Consider the following 25,489-nt stretch of genomic DNA (forward strand, 5'->3'; position numbering starts at 1 on the left):
TTCTCTTTTCATTTTGCGATCCACAGGCCATTTCTAACAAATTCATGTTTCACTCACTTCAACTGAAATCTAGGCTGCAAGCTAAATAATTTAAACTTGCAGGAAAGAAAAAGCACAAATGAGATCTCTTTTATAATAATGACAGTACTGTAAATTAAAAGCAAAATGAACTTTTGCTGAAGTGTCCTGCAGACTTTTTCCTGGTAAAAAAATTAAAATAAAAACAGTAGTAATCTCATGCTATAGAAGAGATCTCAACAATGTCACAAACTGTACTCAGATTTGTCTGTGTGCAAAACAAAAAACATGAAACGAAACAAAACAAACAACTGGTTACAAGGCTGTGCTAAAAGTCAATCAGTAATAAGTCACAGTTCACTTGCTAAAAATATTTGTATCAACTTAACATTAGTACTTTCAGTCAATTACATTTTCTAATCGTGATTAATCGCATATTTTTCATAGTTAATTGTGATTAACAGCAGATTTTGAAAATGCTAAAATTTTACTCTATAGAGTATATATTTCTTTTCCTGACAAAATGCACTTATTTCCTTCTTAGGAAAGAAAACAAAACAATATGTAACAATATAATGCTTTATTAACATTTTCCAAACAAAGCTTTCCACAGTATAAAGATAGAAATGCACTAAAATAGCACCAATTCAACTAACATTAAACATTTCCCAAGTCAAAGTGGGAGTTTGACTAACTGAAAGAACTATGTAACCATAGGTTGAGTATTTATTGCAATGTGCATTAAATCTCTTAAACCCTCATCTTTCACAGACTGTGGCTATCCGCTTTGCTACATCAATCATGAAGCTGCATTCTCGATTTGCGTCAGGGCATCAACACAATTATCAAGCACCGCTTTGAACTCCACATGAAAAGCGCTCGCAGACAATGTCTCGTTCTGCATTTTCGCGAGAGTTAAGACTTGCCGTGCTTCTGTGGTAATTAAATTGTGCATTACAGGGGCTGCAAAGTACTTGATTTCTATCACAAGTCCCATCTTGGCTTGCTTTGTACAACAAATAGCAAGGTCCTTTCCCAAGCATTTGATCACTGACACGGCTGTTGTGAGTGTTTGTGCTTCCGTCCTTTTCTGACCAGTGTATATGTTGGGTAATGCTTTATTAACAGTAAATGCATTAATCGTGATTAAGAAAAATTGTGTTAATGCTTTAACTTAGCTCTACTTAAGATACAACAAAGGTGACTAATGTGCATAAAAACCAGCAAAACCCCACAAAACAAACGAAAAGACTCTGCTGTGTGCTAAGACTCAAGCAGTAATAATAGGCTGAGTCACAGTTCACTTGCTAAAGAATCTTTTTATATACGTAAGACACACCAAAGAAAGGTGACTAATGTACATTGGTCATGCCTGATGACACTGAGCCTTGAACAATCCAGCTGGATCAGGAACTGAGATAAAATGCTAATATACTAGAGAAAGTCCTTTAATCTCCTTCCCTGCAGGTCTTCTTTCATCTTTTATGTGAGGCCAAAACTCTTGTAGTGCATGCATGCATTTGTATGTATCTGTGTGTGAGTGTGTGCGTTTGCCTAACTATAGGGTGACCAGATGACGGTCCCAGTTCTTGGTGGCTTTTTCCCGACTGGAGCTGCCCCGTAAATGTCCCCATTTTCCCTGAGCATTCAAGACAGCGGTCATAGTGAATTACATGGCAAGAAAGCCCGAGCAGCAAAGCCTACCGTGTGCTGTTTATTTTGATCAACAGAGGGGGCTGCTTGCTATAGCAGCTTCAATTCATTTGTCTTTACTGATTACTTGGTCAGGCCGGTTTTGACATTAAGAACTGGACCAAGCAATTGAAGAGAATTATCATCATTGTTATAAGCATCAAATTTAGGCACACACTATCTGTTTGTTTATGTTGTAAAGTTATATTATGTATTTTAAACAGGTTCTGAATTTGGCACAGGATTGTATTGCAGTGTAAAACGTTCCTCAAAGTTTGGCCTTCATAATGCAGGAATTCCTGCACAAACTATAACATGCTGGTGAAAAGTAGTCAAATTAATCCCTGCAGATGAACAAATAAAATCAATAATTTTATCTTTAATCAGTATGTGTTGTATATATCAGTGCTATCGGCCCACTAGAAATACACCTTCTCACATATTTGCTCATTTATTGTATTAACATATACCCAAAATAAATGTAAAATAAGAAAATGACATTAATAACATGGAAAAATACATAAAAATGTATAGTAAAATATCTGCAAAAAAATGTACAGTAAGTCAGTACATCACAGCATAGATTACATTGTGCCTTTCAGGGAAACAAGTGAGTGAAAAGGAGCACCATAATACATAAGACTTGATCAAAATAAAAGGTGGTAATTAAGAAAAACAGGTCCATATGAGATACGCAAACAGTTATGTAAAATGGTATTATGATAATTATTATAATCATTATTATACGATATTGAATATCTTTGTGTCATATGATAAAATATGTATTAGATGCTAAATGTTTACATTCTTCACCATATTCCATGACATGATTAAGATGCTCAAAGGGCGGGACCCCTGTGCTGTGGAGTCAGCTGTAATAGTTCCTCATTTTTTATACATGTATGATTAGTTCACTTTTATGCCACAATATCATCTGTACAGCATAGAAAAGAATTAACTCATTGAAGATGAAACAGAAGACCACTAAAAATTATCAAATTTAACTCCATGCTTGAATTTCATTGAGATAGGCTAGTATTAAATAGAGCATGATATACCACACTGTAATAAAATATTTCCATGATTTGATAACTTTATATTTTTGCCAGATCTACTTAGTTTTACTAATTTGTTTAGATAACATAATAATCTGTTTTTACTGAGTAAACTAATGGCACAATGGCAATGCACTGATATAATGTAAAAAAAAGGTAATAAATAGTTAATTCCACATATTGTTAGTTAACTAGACCTTTTTATTCAAATGATTATTTATTTTATTATCAAATTTTATTTGAAATGAACTCAACATTTTGAGGAAACCAGGTTACTTACTTTTTTTTTTAAGTTTAACCAAAATAATTTCTTACAGTGCATAGTTCAGCACATTACCACATTCACCATGGTCAAAATACATAAAATCCAATTTGTCCCCTTTTTTTAATAAGTAACATGAAATTTTAATGACCTATTGAACTCCATTTTTAATTTCAGAAATCTGGTCACCTTATCTAACTAGCTGTGTTCATGAGTGAGTCCATTGCACAAATACAGCCATGTGCAGGGATTACTGCACGCTGGAAACAAAAGCGAGACTAAGTTTGCTCTAAGCTAAGGAGGATAAATGCAAAACTATACAAGAAAATCATCAGAGGTTTGTTTGTGTGTGTGTGTGTGTGTGCACATGTGTGTAAAACTTACTGTAGTTTCCTTTTGGTGTGCCGTGACATTCTGGAAAGAGGATTAAGAGGATGCACACTGTGTGATGTGACAGATGAGTGTGTGTTTCTCGGGCACACACTTTTTCTTCTCAACTAGAGAATGTTTATGTGTGTGCGAAAGAGAGAGCGAGAGAGAGAGAGAGAGAGAGAGAGAGAAAGAAGGAGAGGCTAACTTTGACTGCAAGAAGTCTGACTCAATCTGTAGGCCTGTGAGTCCTGATAAGGATGAACCTTGCACATCCTTGGTGAAAAAGGCAATTCCAACCCCTGCCGTTATGCTGGTGTGTTTGCCAGAGACGGTTGCTAGGGCGTTGTTAGGGTGTTCTGGCTGGTGACTTGGTGATTTAGATATGGCTAAGTCTATGAAAAGTAATAGCACACCTTTCCTTAACAACCTGCATGACTTGAGGTATCATTCAAAATTGAATACCTGTCAAAAATCCAATTGCTTCTGACAGTTCATGTGGTCAACACAATTCTGAATACTGTTCTATAGAGTGCAATAATAAAAAAAAGCTTATCAGGTCAGAGGACTGACATTTTGTGTTATTTGCCAACATACAACCCAACCTGAGGAATCAAAACAGCACATTGTAAAGATTAAAACTGTGAAATGAGGGAATAAAGTGAGAGACTTTAGCAGACACTCAGGCCCATAATGGTAGAGTTGATGAGGCTTAGTGTTAATGACGATGATGACGCTGAGCAGAGGCGTGCCGGAGTGGTAAGACCACAGGGCTCGACACTTACTCCCAGCTGTGTAATTATACAGCGTACACAGCAACACCACAGCTCGTTTACAAAGACTGCCTGCTCGAAACTAGATGACGAGCAAATTAATAACCCATGACACAGGCAGCAGCAGGGAACGATAACATCAGAATTTATAACTGTGAGGTGACGAAATGAGGCAATCAAATGTGTGTTTTTAAAAAGTAAAAAGGTCAGAAATGGTGTGTTAACTATTTTATTATCCTGTGTTTAGTGGAAGGGAAAATATATGCCTCAAGTGGCCAATTGTCCTGATCAGCCTTTATGCTACAATATCCTGCTCTGCTTATTAATCTTCACTTGTAGTTACAGACAATTTAAAGGGACAGTTCACCCAAAAATGAAAATTCTGTAATCATTTACTCACCCTCATATTATTCCAAACACGTTTAACTTTTTCTTTTTCATGGAACACAAAAGGAGATATTAGACATTATGTTTTCTTGCACATTATGTCTCAGTCACCATTCACTTTCATTGCATCTTTTTTCCATACAATGAAAGTGAATGGGGACTTCATTTTTATGCATTCTGGATCGGATTGCGCTCGGTTGACCACGCTGCCTTTCAAAGGGAACTCTTTTGACCACAAGCAAATACAAACGCGTTTGACCCATGCGCACTACGATTTCTTTGTGATACTCTATTAGTAATGTCAGCAGCTGGCAGATGTGCCGACGATGCAAGCGGCTACGAATGCATTCCACGCATGCGCACTACGATTGTTTTGTGATACTCTTTTAGTACAATCAACAGCTGGAGAATGCTCTGACGATGTGCTCATACAAGGACTCTTTTTACAAAGCATTCGAGGAAATCTGGGTCATGCGCGAACAGTTCGCGCAGACTGTGCTGATGATGAAATTTGCATCACGCATACTGTACGTGGAGCGATAAGCAACACGGACAACCGAAGTATACTTTAGGCTTAAGAAAGAAAGTCAAATGCATTTGGAACGACATGAGAGTAAGAGATGAGAGAATTTAAATGTTTTTTGGTAAACGATTCTTCCACAATGCAAAAGACAAACATAAATCCTGCAGTGGTTAGCAAATTTCTAAATTGTCCTTTTAAGTGCATTTTTACAGATATTGCTTTTATTCAATCAATAGAATATTTAATTGTAATTATAATTCATTAATAATATTACTAATTAAATTTACATAAAATCCCAAAATTAATTTTTAATGATATTTTTACAGAGAAATTTCAGTTAGGTTTTGTTTTAACTTTGTTGGTTCAAATGCAAGGGAACGCTTGAGAAAATAATTATCTTGAATGCACTGCAAGTTTCTTTATATAAAAGTATCTGCCAAATGCATTAATGTAATGCATATATTTTTAAACACTTTTCTATTGTGTATATTGTTGTAGTACTATGGCTTTCTTAATTGCTCATTTTTCACTTTTTATTTTTATGTAAAGTTCTTTTAGATACTATGAAAGGTGCTCTATAATAAATATTAAAATTGTTATTGTAAACAATACTATTAGCATGTGAGATTCCAGTAGCCTAATTGGAATGACTGGGGCTCTGAATATTGTTCCAATAGTGACCACTTGAGAGCAGCAGTGGAGCTCCAGTGGGGTTGGGATGAGGGGAATTTACCCACAGTGATTTCCGAGGCACATTTGTTCATGAATGTTTAATGTGTTTCTTCTCTCTGTGTTTAAATAATTCTGTTAATTAAATCAAACTGAGGAAGTAGAGGGAAGCCCTGCTGTTTTTTATTTTATTTTGTGTTTTACATGTTATTATTTCGACACTTTATTAAAATGTATTTGAAGTCTTTTAATATATTTTAGGGTAGATTTTGGATCTATGCTTAATGTTATTATTATTTAATATGTTCCTGTGAGCCTCAAATATTTTTTTTTTCTCTAAATAATGCATTAACTATGTTAATTGTTCATATTATTTTATGCAAATGTTGAAATTGTATAATTAATAGCACATATTCCTGTTCATTTTCCTTTTCAGAAATTTACTGCACAGAGCTGTGGAACAGCAGAAATCAACCACTGTTGTGTGTGTTTGTGATCTCCAGCTGTGTGTGTTTGTTTGTGTGCATCTCCGTGCCGCCCTTGACCTGACTGGACTGACGCCATGCTGTGGACGATCCTCCTGGCTTTGATCCTGCTGCTGTTGCTCCAGGCTCAGCTGCTTGTTTGTCTACACGAACTACGAGCCACTCTGACTGCTGTGACTTCGACAACCCCTTCTGGAACTTCCAATGCCACAGCTTTGCAACGTCTGCCAGGAGCCATCATCATCGGAGTGCGCAAGGGAGGCACCAGGGCTCTTTTGGAGATGCTCAACCTGCACCCAGATGTGGAGGTAGCCAAGACTGAGATCCACTACTTCAACCTGGATGAAAACTTTCTGAAAGGTCTTGACTGGTACCGTGCACAGATGCCCATCACCCTCCCTGGACAGCTGACAGTGGAAAAGACCCCTGGCTACTTCACAGCACCACCAGCTCCAAAAAGGATATGGGCCACAAATCCAGCTGTGAAACTGCTGCTGATTGTTCGCAACCCAGCAGAGAGACTAGTGTCAGATTATACACAAGTTCTACACAACCGAATTCAGCAGAACAAGCCATACCAGCCACTGGAAGAGCTGCTACTGCCACAAGGACACATCAACCCCAACTACAAGGCCCTTCAGCGGAGTTTTTACTACCAGCACCTGGCCAGATGGTTGGAGGTTTTTCCCAGGGAGCAGATCCACATTGTGGATGGAGAGGCACTGATCCAGAATCCTTTCCCTGAGCTCCAGAAAGCTGAGAAATTCTTGGAACTTCCACCTCGGATAAAGCCAGATAATTTCTACTTCAACGTCACAAAAGGTTTTTATTGTATGCTGTCTGCGCGGCAGGACAAGTGCCTGGATGAGTCGAAAGGAAGACCACATGCACCACTTAGTAATGAGGCATTCCAGAAACTTTGTCGATATCTACAAGTACCCAACCAAATATTTTTCAGAATGGTGGGGCAGAGGTTTGACTGGGGCTAAAGAAGGCCAAAAATGATTGATGCCTTTTACAGAGACTGAGAATTGGATTCAAACTATTATTGGCAATCCGGTTCTATGAAAATATTCCAATGTTGCCATAGTGATGGGGTCAAATGTGACTGGATGACCAGTTTGCTTGAGAGATAAACAAAGGCTACAACAAGGTTCCAGATGAGCTCCAATACCTGTGCTGGACACTAATACATATACAGTTTATCTTCTGTGGAGGACAGAATAGTTTTGCAGGACTTCACTCTTTGGATCTCCATTATCTCTAAACATTTGATCCATCAGTTCACATGTAGGTTATGCTGTGGATTTTTGGTGGAAAAAAGTGTCTAGATTTCCACTCAGTGAAGAGACTGAACTTGGAAGTACAAGTGGTGGACTCTGTTTTCTCTAATAGAAAATAAACACAATGTGTATAAACATTAAGGTTTGCATATAACACGAAAAAGACTGAATATACTGTATTTTCAGTGCATAAAGTGGTGCTTGGAAGCATTTAACAAAAAATACTGCTTTGTCAGCTGTAATTATTGTAGTTTAATCATTCTCATGTATAATATACTAATTTGTACTTGAATATTTTATTTTAATTTTTGAATAGAAATATCTATTTTTAAATTAATTGGTTCTTTATATTAATAAGATATTTCATAACATTTTAAGTTAATGCACTACATTCTGTTTTCTACTCAATAAATACATGTACTGTACATAAATCATCTCACGTCCTTTCTTGTAAAAACACTGACAACATTTCATATTTTACACTCAATTAATACCAAATTCTCACAAGAATATCTGTGCCTATATTCATATAGAAAGGCATGTATTACCTTATGCTGAATTCTTTGAATATTTCCTAACCCTATTTTCAGAGGCCTTTTACACACACACACACACACACACACACACACACGTTGGAGCGGCTATCCTTATGACTCTCCACAGACATTAAGGTTTTTATACTGTACAAACTAACCCTAAACCTTTCTGCATTTTTACATTTTCAAAAAAACATTGTTTAGTATGTTTTTTTAAGCTAATTTAATTATGAAGACACTAGAAATGTCCTCATAAACCACATTTATAGCATAATACCCTTGTAATTACCAGTTTGTAACCTAAAAAAATGTCCTCGTAAACCACCCAAATCCGCCCACACACACACACACACACACGAGAGAGAGAGAGAGAGAGAGAGAGAGAGAGAGAGAGAGAGAGAGAGAGAGAGAGAGAGAGAGAGAGAGAGAGCACATGGAATGGTAAATGAAATTCAGCAATTGTTTCTAAACATCAGTTGTGTGAATTTTCCTGACACATTATGACTTCTGGTCACTAGGTAGGACAAGCAGGCCAACATTTTCAGTCAACAAGCCCAATGTTCTATTCCAGATAAACCATAAGATGCTTTATTGCATGCAAATTATTTTAATACATCCTGAAAGGAATGAATGAAGTCTGGATGCTATTTGAACAGGTCAAGTCAAGGATGCTGCACATGTCATTCACAGTAATGTCAGGGAGATGACAATGCTTCGTATGTTATCTCTAATTGAAATGCTAAAGGGGTCATGAGTCATGACATACTCTTTTTTATAATTGTATTATCTTCCATGAGGCCCACTTATAATGTTAGTAAAGTTTTTTTGCACCAAAACATAATTTCATAATGTAGTAATATATAATAATTTTCCACCCAGTCTCTGGCCCTCTATCTAAACCACTCAGTTTTAAGATCTCTTGAGCTTTAAGACTTCAATGTAAATGCCCACTGTTATGTTTGGCTAACATCATGCAGTCCTTGCAATACAGCCATATTTGAAATGAAATCCAAAGAAATAAAAACTCCACAACATTTATAAAACTAAATTTCAGGATAAACATATAACCCACATCCAACACATTTCACCTGAATATGTTAAACTGTTCACTCAAGCAAAACTATTAAACAGTCTTGACATGAAATATTCGTGAAAGAAATTCTTTACTTACTGTTTTGCAGTCCAATAGTGTTTTAACTGCCCAATCTTTCAATAACAGTTCCTTGAATCATACTGTGACTGGTTCACAAGCAATCCACGCTGATATGAGCCAAAAACACATACAATCCACGCTGAAATGTTCTGAATACGCAAACATAATGCAATCCACAGTGCTGTTGGGTGCTTTAAACGGCTTCAACAGGCCAAAGCAGAGATGCTGGTCTGCACATCTCACATCTTCCGTGTTTGTTTACACACAGGACTGCATGCCTTTTTAAAAGTTGTGTTTGTACCGCTCTAAAAAAAGGCACACATTGCTGGAAACGCAACAAAATGATCAAAGACGTCCATCTAGTGCATGTTTACAAAACAATTTAAAATAGCACAGATGGATGCAAAAACAGTCCAGGTCACCTTCAAAAGAGCAAAACAGCTAAATTAAACAGAATGGAGATATCCTTCTTAGAGTTATAACTTGACACTGCGTCTTTTAAAAATGGCACGAGATGCATGATAACAGTCCGTTCGTCTAGTGCAGGGGTCAGCAACCCTTTTGACATTTTCGCACCTGCATTCCAATCTACATCTTGATGTAATCCTTCCTCATGATCATGCAGCGTGTTTTCATTAGCTGAATGGGAGACTAAACACTATTAAAGTGTGACGAGACTTGCGCTGTGTGTGCAAGACATTCGCGCATCACAAGCTGATCAACTATTTAGCCCAGGTTTCATTTATATTTTGAATAGACTCAGATTTTTTAACTCCACGATGTGGGTTTATGTTTTCTCTTTTAATCTTTTAATGTAATTTTGAGTGTGACCATGGTTTAAGGAGGGTGTACATGTGTACTGGCTTGGAAATATTAAGGATTAATTGTGGTGTTTTCCTTATTACATCACGTGTTGTTCTCAAAGCAAATAGAAACAAATGAAACACAGAATGTAGGCGGTCATCCGCGCAGCCTGACCGAAGCAAAGCGGGCACGTTTACTCGCGTGATTAACTGATTGTGAAGCGCTGCCGGCATGCACGCGCTGCATGAGTCTGTTGGGTGTACTGCAGTCTCGTCACATTTTAACTTTTTGTTTAGCCACCCATTCAGCTCATGAAAACACGTTGCTGCATGATAATGAGGAAGGATTACATCAAGATGTAGATTGGAATGCAGGTGTGGAATTTCATATAAATAAAATAGTCTACTCCTCTCTCGCAGTTGCTGGCATGCCAGTGATTTCCCCTCCGTGTGCCAATGCTGGCATGCGTGCCATAGGTTGCCGTCCCCAGGTCTAGTGCCTGTTTAAATAGAAAAACATTTAAATCCAGATAGGCACATGAAAGTGTCCTGTCTAAGTCTCCTTTGGTGTAGATTAATCTCCCATGACAGGCCCATCTCTCTCATCTTCACCTGTGTGACTGACTGAGCACCAGTAGGCAGGCCAAGTGTACAATGACGAAAAATAGGCGTTGATGTCTTGCTGAAGAGACATCATATGCAGATGTATTTGGTCCTTGTGACGTCACTAGTTCTACAAATTCCAAACAAGCTGTTTTTGCAACTTGGTTTAAATAAATGTTATTTTTCTATTAAGGAGGAAGTTTTCAGTTCTGAAACTTACAGCATGTTTTTATAGTACAATTAAATAAAATTGTATTCCTCATGTCACCTCTTTAAAGGGATAGTTCACCCAAAAATGAAAATATTTTTCATTTTTTTCCATCCCAGATGTGTATGACTTTCTTTCTTCTGCTGAACACAAACGAAGATTTTTAGAAGAATATCTCTGCTCTGTAGGTCCATACAATGCAAGTGAATGGTGACCAGAACCCCAAAAGCTCCAAAAAGGAGATAAAGTCAGCATAAAATCCATAAGACTCCAGTGGTTTAATGAATGTCTTCTGAAGCGATCCAGTTGGTTTTCGGTGAGAACAGACTAAAATTTAACTTTTCACTGTACATCTTGGCAGCAGTCTTTAGGCACGATCATGATTTCAAGCTCGATTACATTTCCTTTAGTGCCATCTAGTGCTCTGTGCATGCGTCTCACCCAAAACCAACTGGATCACTAACTGTGGCCTGTACCATGAAGCCAGTTTCGGTGGCTAGCCAGGTAAGTTTTTGTTTAATTTGCCTCAACCCCAGGTTTTAGGTACCATGAAAGTTGGTTGGCTTTTAGCGGTGTACATCGCCATAGCAATTTACGCTACACAGATAACCTGCTCTGTAGCAGCTTTCGTTCTGGATTACAGATTGCTAACAGATGCTGAACCAATCAGATGTGAGTAAAATTACATCTCTGAAGCAATCAAGTCACTCCCCCATATCTCTTAAAGGTGCAATATGTAACAATTTTCATGTAATATTCGCCCTTTTTTTTGACAATGTGTGAACAGCTTGTAACACAACTTATAAAATGAGCCCTTCCCGGACTTCCTAGGTTGCCTATTAAAGCCTGTAGACTGATTTTCATGCGAAGGGAGCGGGTCGCTTTTGCCGGGAAAATCCAAAGGATGTGACTTTTATGCGCGCTCCCGAGAGCCTTGCCTCAGTGCTTCTCTTCCGCTATTCAACAGTGACAACAGTCTGCAACACAAGGTAACGTTATCTGAGAGATGGAATATATAGCAAACAGCCAGCTTCCAGCACAACACCGACTCCTACACAAACTCAGAGTAAGCCAAAAAAAAAAAAAAAAACATTTATCTACTGAATCCCGTCTGGCTAAGTGGGAACGTGATCGTGGTCAAGCGAAAACTAGAGTGAACATCGGCAGAGCATTTGATTCCTGGAGGGACCTTCGTTCGGTTTTGGGGATCAAAATTGGCATTCTGCTTATTGGACAAGTAAGCTTACATAACTGCAAAGCAAGTGAAATATAGTGCCGTAAGAACTGATCTGTGTAATTTTAGCTAACTTGATCTTGCCTGCTAATGCTGACGAATTGCAAGCTACCTTGCTTTGTAACTTTCAAATAATTTCAAAGATCTTCTTTTTATAATAAATGTCAGGCATGCTGATTCACAGTAACTGACATAATGTTAATCTGTAATTATTCAGCAAGGTAAACTTCAATAACACATGAAATAATGCTAGACAATGTTCAAGATAATGCAAAAAGACCCATTCATTAGTATAACGTAACTTGGTTATACAGAAAATATATACATTCTATTATTATAAAACAACAGCTCATTGATATATCAAAATGACAGCTGTGATGGAATCATGTCAATACTGAATTGTGTCAACATACACTACCGGTCAAAACTTTTGAAACACTTTGAAACACTTTTTGACTGAAATGTTTCCCATGACCTTAAAACTCTTTTGATCTGAAGGCATATGCTTAAATGTTTAAAATTAGTTTTGTAGACAAAAATATAATTGTGCAACCATATTACTTTATTTCATTATAAATCTAAAATTTAAAACTAAACTTTAATAGAACTATTATTCTAAAATGTGAAGAAAAAAAATATATAGTAAAGAATGAGTAAGTGTTGCAAAACTTTTGTCCGGTAGTGTATTTATAATGTACAGTCTATTTTATAAACAGCTACAGTCATCATCCACCAAATTAAGCTAACAGCTATTGATAAAGCTGGCTAGCTAGCTAACGCCGACATAGGCTATCAAATAAATGCAGTCAAAGAAAAGTGATTACTTCAAACTACAGTCTTGCATAGTCAGACCTATATCCACACTTTATTTTAGCCCTGTTCCAGCACTGGAGAGTCAAATATAATATGCAGTCTCAAAGTTTGTTGTAAAACAATCATAACTGTATAATTTTAATTTAATCTGCCAGCATGAGGTCGGTGAATCACGTTCAGTCTCTTTATACGTTACGTCATTGTTTTGGTCGATGCTCACTCGCTCGAGTCCCTATGGAGTGTGTGCACGAGCGCAAGCACGAGCACGAGCAACAGGTAGCTGGCTGCAGTTCACTTAATGGCCACAGGTGTCATTAATAACAAGTGTTTCTGAATCTTACATGCTGCACCTTTACAGCACACTTTACAAATAAAATCTTAGAAATCCACAAAATTGTCGCTTCATGATAAATTATTTATTTGAAAATCTAAATGTAGATTTTCAGCAGATAGAGTGTTGTATTTTATTTCAAATTTAATTGCTTTTCATTTACCCTCTTTAGCCATAGCAATATAATAGGCAATCTATAAAACAGCCAGTAAGATGGATTAATATGATACCTGCAAAAAATAATCGTTTTTAAAATATTAAAAGCTCAAGATTGCTATGGAAATGGGTGAATGCCACCCAAACCCTTTTTTTCTTTCATGGACTCGAGATGAACATACATTATTTTACTTGAAGTTATAATAATATAAGCAATAAGCAATATAAGCAGTACACAAAATACATCTTCTATAAAAAGAACAAATACATCTTATTATTGCATACCAATTTTTTGCATACAGTATTCCAAGTGCTCACTTATTAATTAACCAATAGTAGCCTTTTTTATACTTTTTATTTTTGCATATTTTTTAAATAACCATATCAAATAACCATTCACAACATATTCTATAAATAACATGTGTAATTCATTCAATTAAATGTTATATTTTATTTCAAATAAAGTGGAAAGTTAGTTAAGGCATCACCTCCTTTTTTTAAATATTAAATGAGATAGGACACCATACCTCGTATTTTAACTAATTTTGTTCAAAAATCAAGAATCTGAATGAAACAATCTATCTGAATTCATTTATAATATTTTTAAGCAAATCCCATTTATGTTCACATTCCAGACTTTTATTATTAATTTTAAATGTTACTTTCTCCATTTGGTATATTTCTGATATCGTTTCTCTCCATCTTTGAAAGTGTGGGGGTTCTGGTTTAAGCCAATTTTTTTGTAATCTGTTTCAAAGCTGATATTCTGATTACCCTAAATATATTTTGTTCATTTTACCCAAAATAAGGTTTTCTGGATGTATTTCTGTTGTGCAGTTAAATATTAAATTAACCTGTCTAATCACTTCATTCCAATAAGTTGTCGATTTAGAGCACTCATATAGAATTTGACTGTAATGAGCCTTTTTTCTCCACAATTTCTCCAACAATCCCCTTTTACCATCCTATTGTCTTTACTTTGAATAACAGGTGTTATAAAAAAATCTCATTTATATCTTCCAAGCATATTCCCTCCAAATGCTAAAATTTTTAATTCCTAACATTTTTATTGGATGAGCTGTATTGTACCAGTTATATAATGTATTCATGGATGCGTTTCCTTTTTTTATTATTATTATTTCTTTTTCTTTAACTTCTGTTAATAAATATCTTCCTACCTGTAAAAAATTTTGAATTTGGAAGCTCTTAGTTTTTTGCTAGGTTTGAAAAGGTATCCATTCATTTATCAGTGAACAGTTGGTGATATCTTTTCAGACCTCTATCTGCCCAAAACTTAAATGTATTATCTAATCTATTTGACATGAAATCAGGATCTTTAGCAATTTCTTGTAAATTAACTATATTATAAAGTTGCCCAAATTGAACCTATATTGATTTGGATGAATGAAGAATCTAAAGTGAAATGGAGGAAGATGGTAATTTATCAAATAGGGGAACCTATTAGTATATCCCTGTTCCTACCCAAAACAAAGCAACAAATTTAAATCAATAGATAATATTTGTATTAATAGTATGTTTAGAAGTTGGTTAGAAAAGAGTACAATATACAGAAAGATATACAGTAGAAATTGGTAAATATTCTGATTTCATGCCAAACAGATTAGATAATACATTTAAGTTTTGGGCAGATAGAGGTCTGAAAAGATATCACCAACTGTTCACAGATAAAGGAAATGGATACATTTTCAAACCTAGCAATAAAGTATGAGCTTCCAAATTCACATTTATTTAATTATTTATAGGTAAGAAGATATTTATTAACAGAAGTTAAAGTAAAAGAAATAAAAAATGAAATGCATCCATTGATAAATTATATATATATATACACACACATACAATACAGCTAATCCAATAAAAATGTTAGGAATTTTAGAGAGTACACTTGAAAGAGATATACTGGAAACTCTGAATAAAATTATATGCAGGTGGGAGGATGAATTAAAAATAAAAATGAATCAGCAAGACTGGGAAGAAATATCATATAATACATTCCATAGTACTCAATCCAGTGTTTTGATGGAAGATGCTTGGAAGATATAAATGAGATTTTTTTATAACACCTGTTATTCAAAGTAAATACAATAGGATGGTAAAAGGGGATTGTTGGAGAAATTGTGGAGAAAAAAGGCTCATTACAGTCAAATTCTATATGAGTGCTCTAAATCGACAACTTATTGGAATGAAGTGATTAGACAGGTTAATTTAATATTTAACTGCACAACAGAAATACATCCAGAATACCTTATTTTGGGTAAAATGCCATTGTCCTTAAGAAATAAAACTGAACAAAATATATTTAGGGTAATTAGAATAGCAGCTTTGAAACAGATTACAAAAAAACTGGCTTAAACCAGAACCCCCACAATTTCAAAGATGGAGAGAAACGATATCAGAAATATACCAAATGGAGAAAGTAACATTTAAAATTAATAATAAAAGTCTGGAATGTGAACATAAATGGGATTTGCTTAAAAATATTATAAATGAATTTAGATAGATTGTTTCATTCAGATTCTTGATTTTTGAACAAAATTAGTTAAAATACGAGGTATGGTGTCCTATCTCATTTAATATTTAAAAAAAGGAGGTGATGCCTTAACTAACTTTCCACTTTATTTGAAATAAAATATAACATTTAATTCAATTAATTACACATGTTATTGTAACAAGGTTAAAAATTGGCAAGGTGGCGGCTGGAACCGGCTGAACAGTCAAAGTAATTTTAATGAAACAAAAAGACAAAAAACATAAACACACACATGGCAGCTGCATGTGTCTCTCTCTCTCTCTCGAACTGCTGCATCCCGCTGCACTTTTCCCTCTCCTCGGCTGATTAGCCCGACTGGGGGCGGGGCGTGCTCACGGCCCGGCCCCGCCCTCCTCCTCGTCACAGTTATTGATAGAATATGTTGTGAATGGTTATTTGATATGGTTATTCAAAATAACATTGTGTTTTTTGATTATTATTATTATTATTATCATTATTATTATTTCTCTTTCTTGATGTACAATTCAAACATTGTCTTTAGTAAAAAAATAAAATAAAAACTATGCAAAAATAAAAAAGGCTACTATTGGTTAATTAATAAGTGAGCACTTGGAATTCTGTATGCAAAAAATTGGTATGCAATAATAAGATGTATTTGTTCTTTTTATAAAAGATGTATTTTGTGTACTGCTTATATTGCTTATTGCTTATATTATTATAACTTCAAGTAAAATAATGTATGTTCATCTCGAGTCCATGAAAGAAAAAAGGGTTTGGGTGGCATTCACCCCTTTCCATAGCAATCTTGTGCTTTTAATTTTTTAATTATTTTTTTTTTGCAGGTATCATATTAATCCATCTTACTGGCTGTTTTATAGATTGCCTAATATATTATGTTTATATTTTCAAAGATATTCTTTAAATGAATGAAAATAAATGAAAAGCAATTACATTTTAAATAAAATACAACACTCTATCTGCTGAAAATCTACATTTAGATTCTCAAATAAATAATTTATCATAAAGAGTCGATTTTGTGGATTTCTAAGATTTTATTTGTAAAGGGTGCTGTAAGAGATATGGGGGAGTGACTTGATTGCGTCAGACATGAAATTTTACTCACATCTGATTGGTTCAGCATCTGTTAGCAATCTGTAATCCAGAACGAAAGATGCTACAGAGCAGGTTATCCGTGTAGTGTAAATTGCTATGGCGATGAACACCGCTAAAAGCCGACCAATTTTCATGGTACCTAAAACCTGGGGTTGAAGCAAACTAAACAAAAACTTACCTGGCTAGCCACCGAAACCGGCTTCATGGTACAGGCCTCTGGAGTCTGATGGATCATGTTTATGCTAACTTTATTTGCTATTTGGAGCTTCACAGATTTTGGAGCTTATAGTTTTCAATAAAATTAACCTTCGAATTTCTTACTTATAGTTGTCTCTGCATGTTAAGCTGGAAAAATAAAAGAAAGTATTTTAACACTGAAAAAAATACATACAGTAATTCAGCTTTAAATGAATATCAAATTGCAAACTAAGTAATTTTTCACTTTAAACAGTTTCACACCTAAAGAAATGAATAGTTTGGCAAATGTTTAAAATGATGTACATTCACAAGAGATGAAGACTCCAGTCAAGTAACTTCAAGAAAAAACATATTGTGCTAGGCGTGTTGGCCTCTTATTATGGCCATTATGTTGAGATCACTGCCTGACAGTTTTGCTATACCTTAAAATGAGAATTTGCAGTGTGTTTAATCGAGAAGAACTTACCTCAAACTCCAAATATTTCCAGAAAACGTAAACCTCTGTTTCTTTTTTGATTTTTTCTAAGTTTTTTTTTTTTTTTTTTTTTTTTTTACATGAACAAGAATCTATCTGTCTGTCTGTCCTCTGAACAGTCACTGGCCACCAGATGGCGCGCCCCTGGCCTTGAACGTTTCCGTACGCATGCGCAGTCGCTTCCCTCTATGTCCCAATAACAATCATTGAAAACGAACAGCAACCCCAGTCGATTGCTGCTTTATCGTTTTCAGGCCTTTATTTTCAGCAAACCGAGGGCATCATGACAGAATTACGACACCGAGGAGCGACGGAAAAAGAGTTGCAGGAGCAGCACTCGGAGGATAAGGTAACGGATAAAGAGAAAGTAAGTTGTTTGTTGTTGTGGCTATCATATAAGCTACATGATGTCATGTCATGCATGGAGAAAATATCTGCTGTGGGTCGTTGTGTTTTTGGTTCACGCGTGCATGTGACTTGTCACACCCCAGAAAAATAAGATCAGAGGTTTTAATGCCTTGATATGAAATTGTTTGATGAATGGTCGTAGCTTTTAGCACTAGAGTTCATGGGGAGAGTTCCAGCACCAGGATCTGGAGATGTTCTTCTTCCTGTGCTGGTTAAGTACTGAAGGTTTCCTGCCTGTCCAAACAAAACAAAATGCCCGTATCAGCACCCAGTGTATTTCTTGCTGTTGCCTTCTTACTGAAATTAAATTAAGTGGCATGAACAATCTCTGCACTGTTCAGGGCAGTGAGGTTGAACTCGCACCAGGGTTTAAAGTGTTATGGATTAGCTGTCCATTCAGCAGAGTTCTGGAGTGCATGGACTAATCTTCATGCTAGGTGGAAGTTATGGTAGAAATCATGGAGAATTGGGAAGATCTGGGCAGATGGGTGAGTAAACATTCAGAGTCTTTCGTATGTAGCAGAATGGTTCAAACTAAACCTCACAGTTTAGTAAAGATCACAGTATAAATATGACATTTCAATATGACATATTAATATTGAGTAACTGTGGAGACCTCACAAATTCAAACTAATGTGTCTACTGTACTCTTCTCTGGGTATGAAAGGGCAGGTTTTGTCAGCAGGATGTGATCGTGTTTTTGCATGGACTACAATCTAAGGAATTATTTAGTTAACCCTCTTCTGTACAGGCTTTATCTGGAAATATCCTTAGTCAATAGTTTCTGAGAATTTCTTCTGGTCATTGGGTTGTGAGGTTGACCATATAACTTCCTCCTGCACACTACTGTAGTATTTTTGTGGAATTTGGGAATTTTGTGGTTTCTCTCCTCAAAAGAAGAAACAGCCTTTTTAATCTTTAGAGTTGTAAATGTCTCAGTCTATACTGAAGTGTAGGAAGAAAGAACCAAGAAATATAATAACCTTGCTAGTGTAATGGCAGGCTCTCTATCAAGGCCCATCTTGAACACCAAGGCATTTGTTTAACCTAATTTTTGATTATGCAAATTAAAAATTGTGCTGCCCTCATCATATTTCAGCATTCAAGCTTCAGACCAAAGCTAATCTTGTACAGGTCCGTCTAATCACGTTTTACTTCATTACAGGCTCATATTTGAGAAATAACTAAAACAATTAGTTTACAATTACAGTTTTGCATAATTGTAACCTATTTCTAGAGATGCACCAATATTAAAAAAATTTAGCCAATAGTAGAAGAAGCCTTTATTTTTGTCACACATTATACATTTACACATATACAGTGAAAATATTGTTTTTTTTTTTGTTGTTGTTTTTTTTCTCTCGCATATTCCAGCTAAGCTGGGGTTAGAGCGCAGGGTCAGCCATGTTATGGTGCCCCTGGAGCAGATAGGGTCAAGGGCAGTGACGGACTGGCCATTGGGAGAACCGGGACTTTTCCCGGTGGGCCGGCCACGAAATGGGGCCGAATGGGCCGCCGCGTTATGCAGAACACACCACAAAACGGCGCCGCGATATGCGAAATTGGGTAGCGTTATGCAGAAAAGGACAGTTTCTATGTAAAATCCAGGGCTGAATTTTCTTCCCAGTCCACCCTTGGTCAAGGGCCTTGCTCAAGGGCCCAACAGTGGCATCTTGGCTGTGCTGGGGCTTGAACCCCTGACCTTCTGGTAACCCAGAGCCTTAACCGCTGAGCCACCAAAATACCTATTTTAACAAAAAAAAATATATACTGAGATATATACCCAGTGGCGATTTCTCAGGGCCAGCAAAGCCTTCTCTGCTGGCGTAACATGCCTAATAAATAAATATTTCTCAATTCTCATTAACCTTTTTGCCTGTGTATTTTCAATCGCTTTCAGCTCCTAATTAATCTACAAACGAATAGCAAAAAACAAAAAAATTTATCCAATCAGAATTTATCCCTTGATGCTTACAAGCAAAGTGTGACAACTGTTTCACAAATTGCATGCCCGAAGCCATGCTCATTAGCCGAAGCAGCGCGTGAGTCTGAGCTCCACCCGTCAGGCCTTCAGAATTTTTGTAGAATCCCTCAACACTGCAGTGAATAGGCATCTTAAGTCAGATTGTCAGATTCATCAGCCAATCAGATTGATTTATTTGTTCTTGTGGGTGTGGTCTTTAGGATATGTCCCAGTCCAGGCCTTCTAGCTGGCCTTGAGTGACGCAATCACGCTTTAAGTGATGTAATTTGAAAGCGAAGAGCGCAAGATCTTGCTGACGAGTCGGCTGTCATCACTGCCGCTATCGAGAAAGAGATCCTTATGGATTTAAAAACCTGAGATGTTCTGCATGATTGTGCGATTGATAAATTAAACAGGAAAGGAGGACTGATTTTCACTTCAAGCAAATTGGTAAGTGCTTTTTGCATTGTTATAGCAACATCAGGAGTTTTCTAAGTGTAAATTAGGCTGCTTGAGCATTCAGTGTCGGATCAAGATTTGAAAAGTAACCGTGTCCCCTGACGAAACAAAATTTATTGCAAGCAAAATTTAAATCGCAAATATTATTAGAGAGCTTTTCCTTGGTATGCTTGGTTCTGGCTTTCATGCGTGGACGTGTTTTTAAAATGTCAGTTGGTATTATTAATTGACTGCCACGTAATGCAAGATATTATAAAGATTTATTACACAGCTCTCTGGAATACTTGACTCTGAATTCTGATTCCATTGCTGCATTCTACTGTCAAATATTTTTGTATATTAACTGCTAAACTGTATAATTTGTTCCAGGTTGCCTAAGTGATTTCTAAAGTAGCTGTGCTAGTTTCATGTCTCCCGTATCACTCTACAGTCTCTTTCTTCTCGCATAAACAAATAATTTCAACTTAAATTAATATTCAATGTAATGATGTACAAGTAATTATAACAAAATAAACCAGATGCAGTGTCTTTTATTTGGTTTATTATTATTTAATTTTTTCTGTGAGAGAATATTTGGAATTCATTTGGAATTAGAGACTGAATGAGACAATGTAGAGCCCTGTTGAGTTTATTACATTAACTGTAATGTGATAGATCGAGAAACAGATTGTGCCATTGTTGAGTTTGGAATGAAGATGGTAAAATGTTCCAGAGGGACTTTAGACTTTGCATTTATATGCTGTAGTCAGCAAACAGTGACATCGCGGGTCTTCAGGATGTGCCCTACCCAAACATCAAATAATATCAGATGTAAACCTGTCTTGGAGTGGTGAATGACTCAAACACATTTAACAGATGGCTAACATCAGTCATCTCATTTGTACTCTGTCATTTTATTGCTGTTGCATTAGTTGAGATATTCCATGATTCCAGATGGCCAACACACAGCAAACACTGCTGTCTGCCAAATTCTGTGGCTTATATTAAGAGACGAACATGGGATGAGTCTGGTGCGATGTATCTCTTTTCCACCCGCTCTCTCTCTCTCTCTCTCTCTCTCTCTAACAGGAAAAGTGGGATATCCTCAGTTCCTGATTACCTGTTTGCAGTCGGTGGGGTGATTGAGGGACGGGGGAGGGCGTGGGCAGGAAAGGGAGGGTATTTTTAACTCTGGCATCCTTAATGTCAGGATGTAGTCCATTTCCATGGCAACCCTGGATCCTTCCATAGATCTTGCTGTTGGTTCATAGGAAGCTGTTGAGTATCAGTGCAGGATGTGGTCTATAAGCTTGGGGGTGCTCTCTGTAAGCAGGTCCAAATTATTCATATCAAACAGAGAGAAAAGATGTTTCTAGAAAATTTGTGACAGCTTGGCCAAATAGTGCAGCCCCATCTGATGATAATGCATAGTAAAGCCTGTTGCTATGGTGATGAAGGCAGATCATTAGTATTTGTAGTTTACTAATGACCTGCCTGTAAATTTGTAGTTACAGCCTACCATGACATACAGATTCTGCCTTGTATAGCCTAAACATTAGGGTCGGTGGTAACCATTATTTCAAGTCATTAAATGGCTGTTTTGGTGGCCTCAGTTTTATTTCTCTGTTTAGTATGCAGAACTCTCTCAGCCAAAAAACAAATACTGATGGATGAATTTATCTCTCTTTCTCTCTTTGTCTGTCTCCAGGGATCTGAAACAGAGGGCAGGTCAGAGAGAGATGGAGCATCAGATAGTGAGATTAAACCAGACACAGGTGTTGCTGAAGTTCCTGTTCCTGCTGATGACACACCAGAGGTTCTCAACAAAGCCCTTTCAGGCCTCTCCTCCCGGTAACAGCAATTTCCCAAAACAAACCAGAATTAAATAATTATTAGTGATTATCAATATAATCACTACTACTAATATTGCTCATATTTGGAGTTAGGGGTTTTTCAAAACCGCAAGCATAAGTATTAAATTCCAGCAAGCACTCCTAAGCACCCTCAAATGGACATAAAAGCACCCTCAATTATTGTGTCATCACTTTAACTACTTGCACCCCCACTAAATTCAGAAGCACCCTCAGAGATTTTGATCTGGAACTGGAACACCTTTGCTGCCTTATACTGTAGCAATGAACAAAAAAACTTTTAAAACACCATAGCAGTGCCCAAGCAACCACTTAGAACACACTTGCGACTATATACTGTAGAAATGAACATACCTACACTCAAAACACCATAGCAATGCCCTAGCAATGACTTAGAACACCCTAGCTTCCACATTATAGCAATGGAAAAAACCCACTAAAAGCACCATAGCAATGCCTTAGAAACCACTTAGAACACTTTTGTTACCATATACTGTAGCAATGAACATAAATACACTCAAAACACCATAGCAAGGCCCTAGCAACCACTTAGAACACCCAGCTAGGACAGTACACAGTGAAACGAAACAATGTTCCTCCAGGACCATGGTGCTACATAAAACAACATAAAAACAACATAAATACAAACAGAACTATGTGAGACTACACAGAACTAAATAAGATCTACACATTACTACAGAAAGTGCATGTGTGCAAACAGTGCAAGACGGTACAATAATTGCTAAATATGCAAATTGCAAAGGGAGTCGGATAGTGTTCAGTTGTGTGTGTGTGTGTGTGTGTGTCAGTCCAGTCTCTGAGTATTGAGGAGTCTGATGGCTTGGGGGAAGAAACTGTTACACAGTCTGGCCGTGAGGGCCCGAATGCTTCGGTACCTTTTGCCAGATGGCAGGAGGGTGAAGAGTTTGCGCAAGGGTTTGCGTGGGGTCAGCCACAATGCTGGTGGCTTTGCAGATGCAGCGTGTGGTGGAAATGTCCATGTCAGAGGGAAGAGAGACCCCGATGATCTTCTCAGCTGTCCTCACTATCCTCTGCAGTGTCTTGCGATCCGAAACGGTGCAATTTCCAAACCAGGCAGTGATGCAGCTGCTCAAGATGCTCTCGATAGTCCCTCTGTAGAATGTGGTGAGGATGGGCGGTGGGAGATGGGCTTTCCTCAGCCTTCGCAAAAAGTAGTGATGCTGCTGGTCTTTCTTGGTTATGGAGCTGGTGCTGATGGACCAGGTGAGGTTCTCCGCCAGGTGAACACCAAGGAATTTGGTGCTCTTGACAATCTCCACAGAGGAGCCATTGATGTTCAATGGAGAGTGGTCACTCCGGATTCTCCTGAAGTCAACAACCATCTCTTTTGATTTGTCTACATTCAGAGACAGGTTGTTGCTATGCACCAGTCCATTAGCCGCTGCACCTCCTCTCTGTATGCTAACTCGTCGTTCTTGCTGATGAGACCCACCACGGTCTTGTCATCGGCAAACTTGATGATGTGATTCGAGCTGTGCATTGCTGCACAGTTGTGAGTCAGCAGAGTGAACAGCAGTGTACTGAGCACACAGCCCAGGGGGGGCCCCAGTACTCAGTGTGGTGGTGGCGGAGATGCTGCTCCCGATCCGGACTGACTGAGGTCTTCCAGTCAGGAAGTCCAGGGTCCAGTTACAGAGGGAGGTGTTCAAGCCCAGCAGGTTCAGCTTTCCAATCAGGTGCTAAGGAATGATTGTGTTGAATGCTGAACTGAAGTCTATGAACAGCATTCGAACGCATGTTTCTTTTTGTCCAGGTGGGTGAGGGCCAGATGGCGGGTGGTGGCGATGGCATCATCTGTTGTGCGGTTGGGACGATATGCGAACTGCAGGGGGTCCAGTGAGGGGGGCAGCTGGGTCTTGATGTGCCTCGTGATGAGCCTCTCGAAGCACTTCAAGATGATGTGTGTGAGTGCAATGGGACTGTAGTCATTGAGGCAAGACACTGAAGACTTCTTCGGCACGGGGATGATGGTGGTGGCCTTGAAGCATGTTGGAATGATGGTGCTGCTCAGGGAGATGTTGAAGATGTCAGTAAGAACATCCACCAGCTGGTCTGCACATCCTCTGAGCACTCTGCCAGGAATGTTGTCTGGTCCAGCAGCCTTCTGTGGGTTGACTTTGTGTAGAGTTTTCCTCCACATCAGCCGTGGTAAGACATAGCACATTGTCATTGGGAGGAGGGGTGGTCTTCCTCGTTGCCACGTCATTCTGCGCACAAAGAGTTCCTGTTGTTTTATTAGTAACATTTGATATAGTTCCAATTACATACATCGCGATCTTCATTGGAATTTTCGCTGAACTTTATTTGTTTCGTGCCGTCCATTGTGCAGATGTTGCCGAGTCAGTGGTGTGTGCTCACACCATAAACGCACACAGACGGACACTCCGCTTCTCATGCTCCGCATCAGATCGGTGTCACGCTCAAGCGCTAAATACAATGACCATTTGAACCATTTATTCAAAATATACTGTCCTAGTAAGTAAGACTGTCACTCCCTGTGCTACTTCCCTGCCCATCGTCTCATCTCACGTAGCTGTCTGTTTGAAAAGCCTCCTCACCGGCTAGAAGCAAAAAGTGCAGGAAGGATGGATGTTATATACTTAATCAGGTCTGAAAGAACACAAAATCTAATGTAACCAAATGCTAAAATGTAGTTAATAATAATAATAACAACAATAATATCTGTATAAATAGCCCTGATGTTAAATAAATTTTTTTTTATTAATGATACAATAATCATTTAACATTAACCACTTTTATTGTATGAATCATATCTCTTTTATTGTATGAATCTGAAATGTTTATTTTTGTATTGTTTTATTCAATTGGCATGAAGGAGTTGCCAATTTTTTTTTTAAAGGGATAGTTTATCCAAAAATGAAAATTCTCCTATCATTTACACACCCTCATGCCATCCCAGATGTGTGAATTTCTTTCTTCAGCAGAAAACAAAAGAAGGTTTTTGGGAAAAGATCTCAGCTCTGTAGGTCCACACAATGCAAGTGAATGGTGATCAGACATTTGTTGCTCCAAAAATCACATAAAGGAAACATAAAAGTAATCCATAAGACTCCAGTTGTTAAATCCATATCTTCAGAAGCAATATATTAGGTGTGGGT

At 37.4% G+C, this 25,489-nt stretch overlaps 2 protein-coding genes across 5 annotated transcripts in view; both read left to right on the plus strand.

Moving 5' to 3' along the window:
* The window catches only part of LOC127419827 (heparan sulfate glucosamine 3-O-sulfotransferase 1-like), a 34,440-nt gene extending 26,505 nt beyond the window's left edge, over positions 1–7,935 (plus strand). Inside the window, exon 2 of one of the 2 annotated variants that reach the window (XM_051661597.1) lies at positions 6,185–7,935. In XM_051661597.1, coding sequence (XP_051517557.1) covers positions 6,311–7,222 — 912 coding nt within the window. In that variant the 5' untranslated portion in view covers positions 6,185–6,310 and the 3' untranslated portion in view covers positions 7,223–7,935. The remainder of the gene's footprint in view (positions 1–6,184) is intronic. The other variant, XM_051661606.1, reaches the window with a different exon arrangement.
* A 9,908-nt stretch (positions 7,936–17,843) lies between these two features.
* LOC127419796 (phosphatidate cytidylyltransferase 2-like) overlaps positions 17,844–25,489 on the plus strand; it is a 33,831-nt gene continuing 26,185 nt past the window's right edge. The window contains exons 1-2 of one of the 3 annotated variants that reach the window (XM_051661537.1): positions 17,844–18,015; positions 22,166–22,308. In XM_051661537.1, the coding sequence (XP_051517497.1) occupies positions 17,932–18,015; positions 22,166–22,308 (227 nt within the window). In that variant the 5' untranslated portion in view covers positions 17,844–17,931. Of the gene's footprint in view, positions 18,016–18,438; positions 18,545–22,165; positions 22,309–25,489 lie in introns of those variants that run through there. The other 2 variants (XM_051661547.1, XM_051661551.1) reach the window with 2 other exon arrangements.

The sequence above is a fragment of the Myxocyprinus asiaticus genome, chromosome 3, assembly GCF_019703515.2.
Source record: "Myxocyprinus asiaticus isolate MX2 ecotype Aquarium Trade chromosome 3, UBuf_Myxa_2, whole genome shotgun sequence".
Classification (NCBI taxonomy): Eukaryota; Metazoa; Chordata; class Actinopteri; order Cypriniformes; family Catostomidae; genus Myxocyprinus; species Myxocyprinus asiaticus.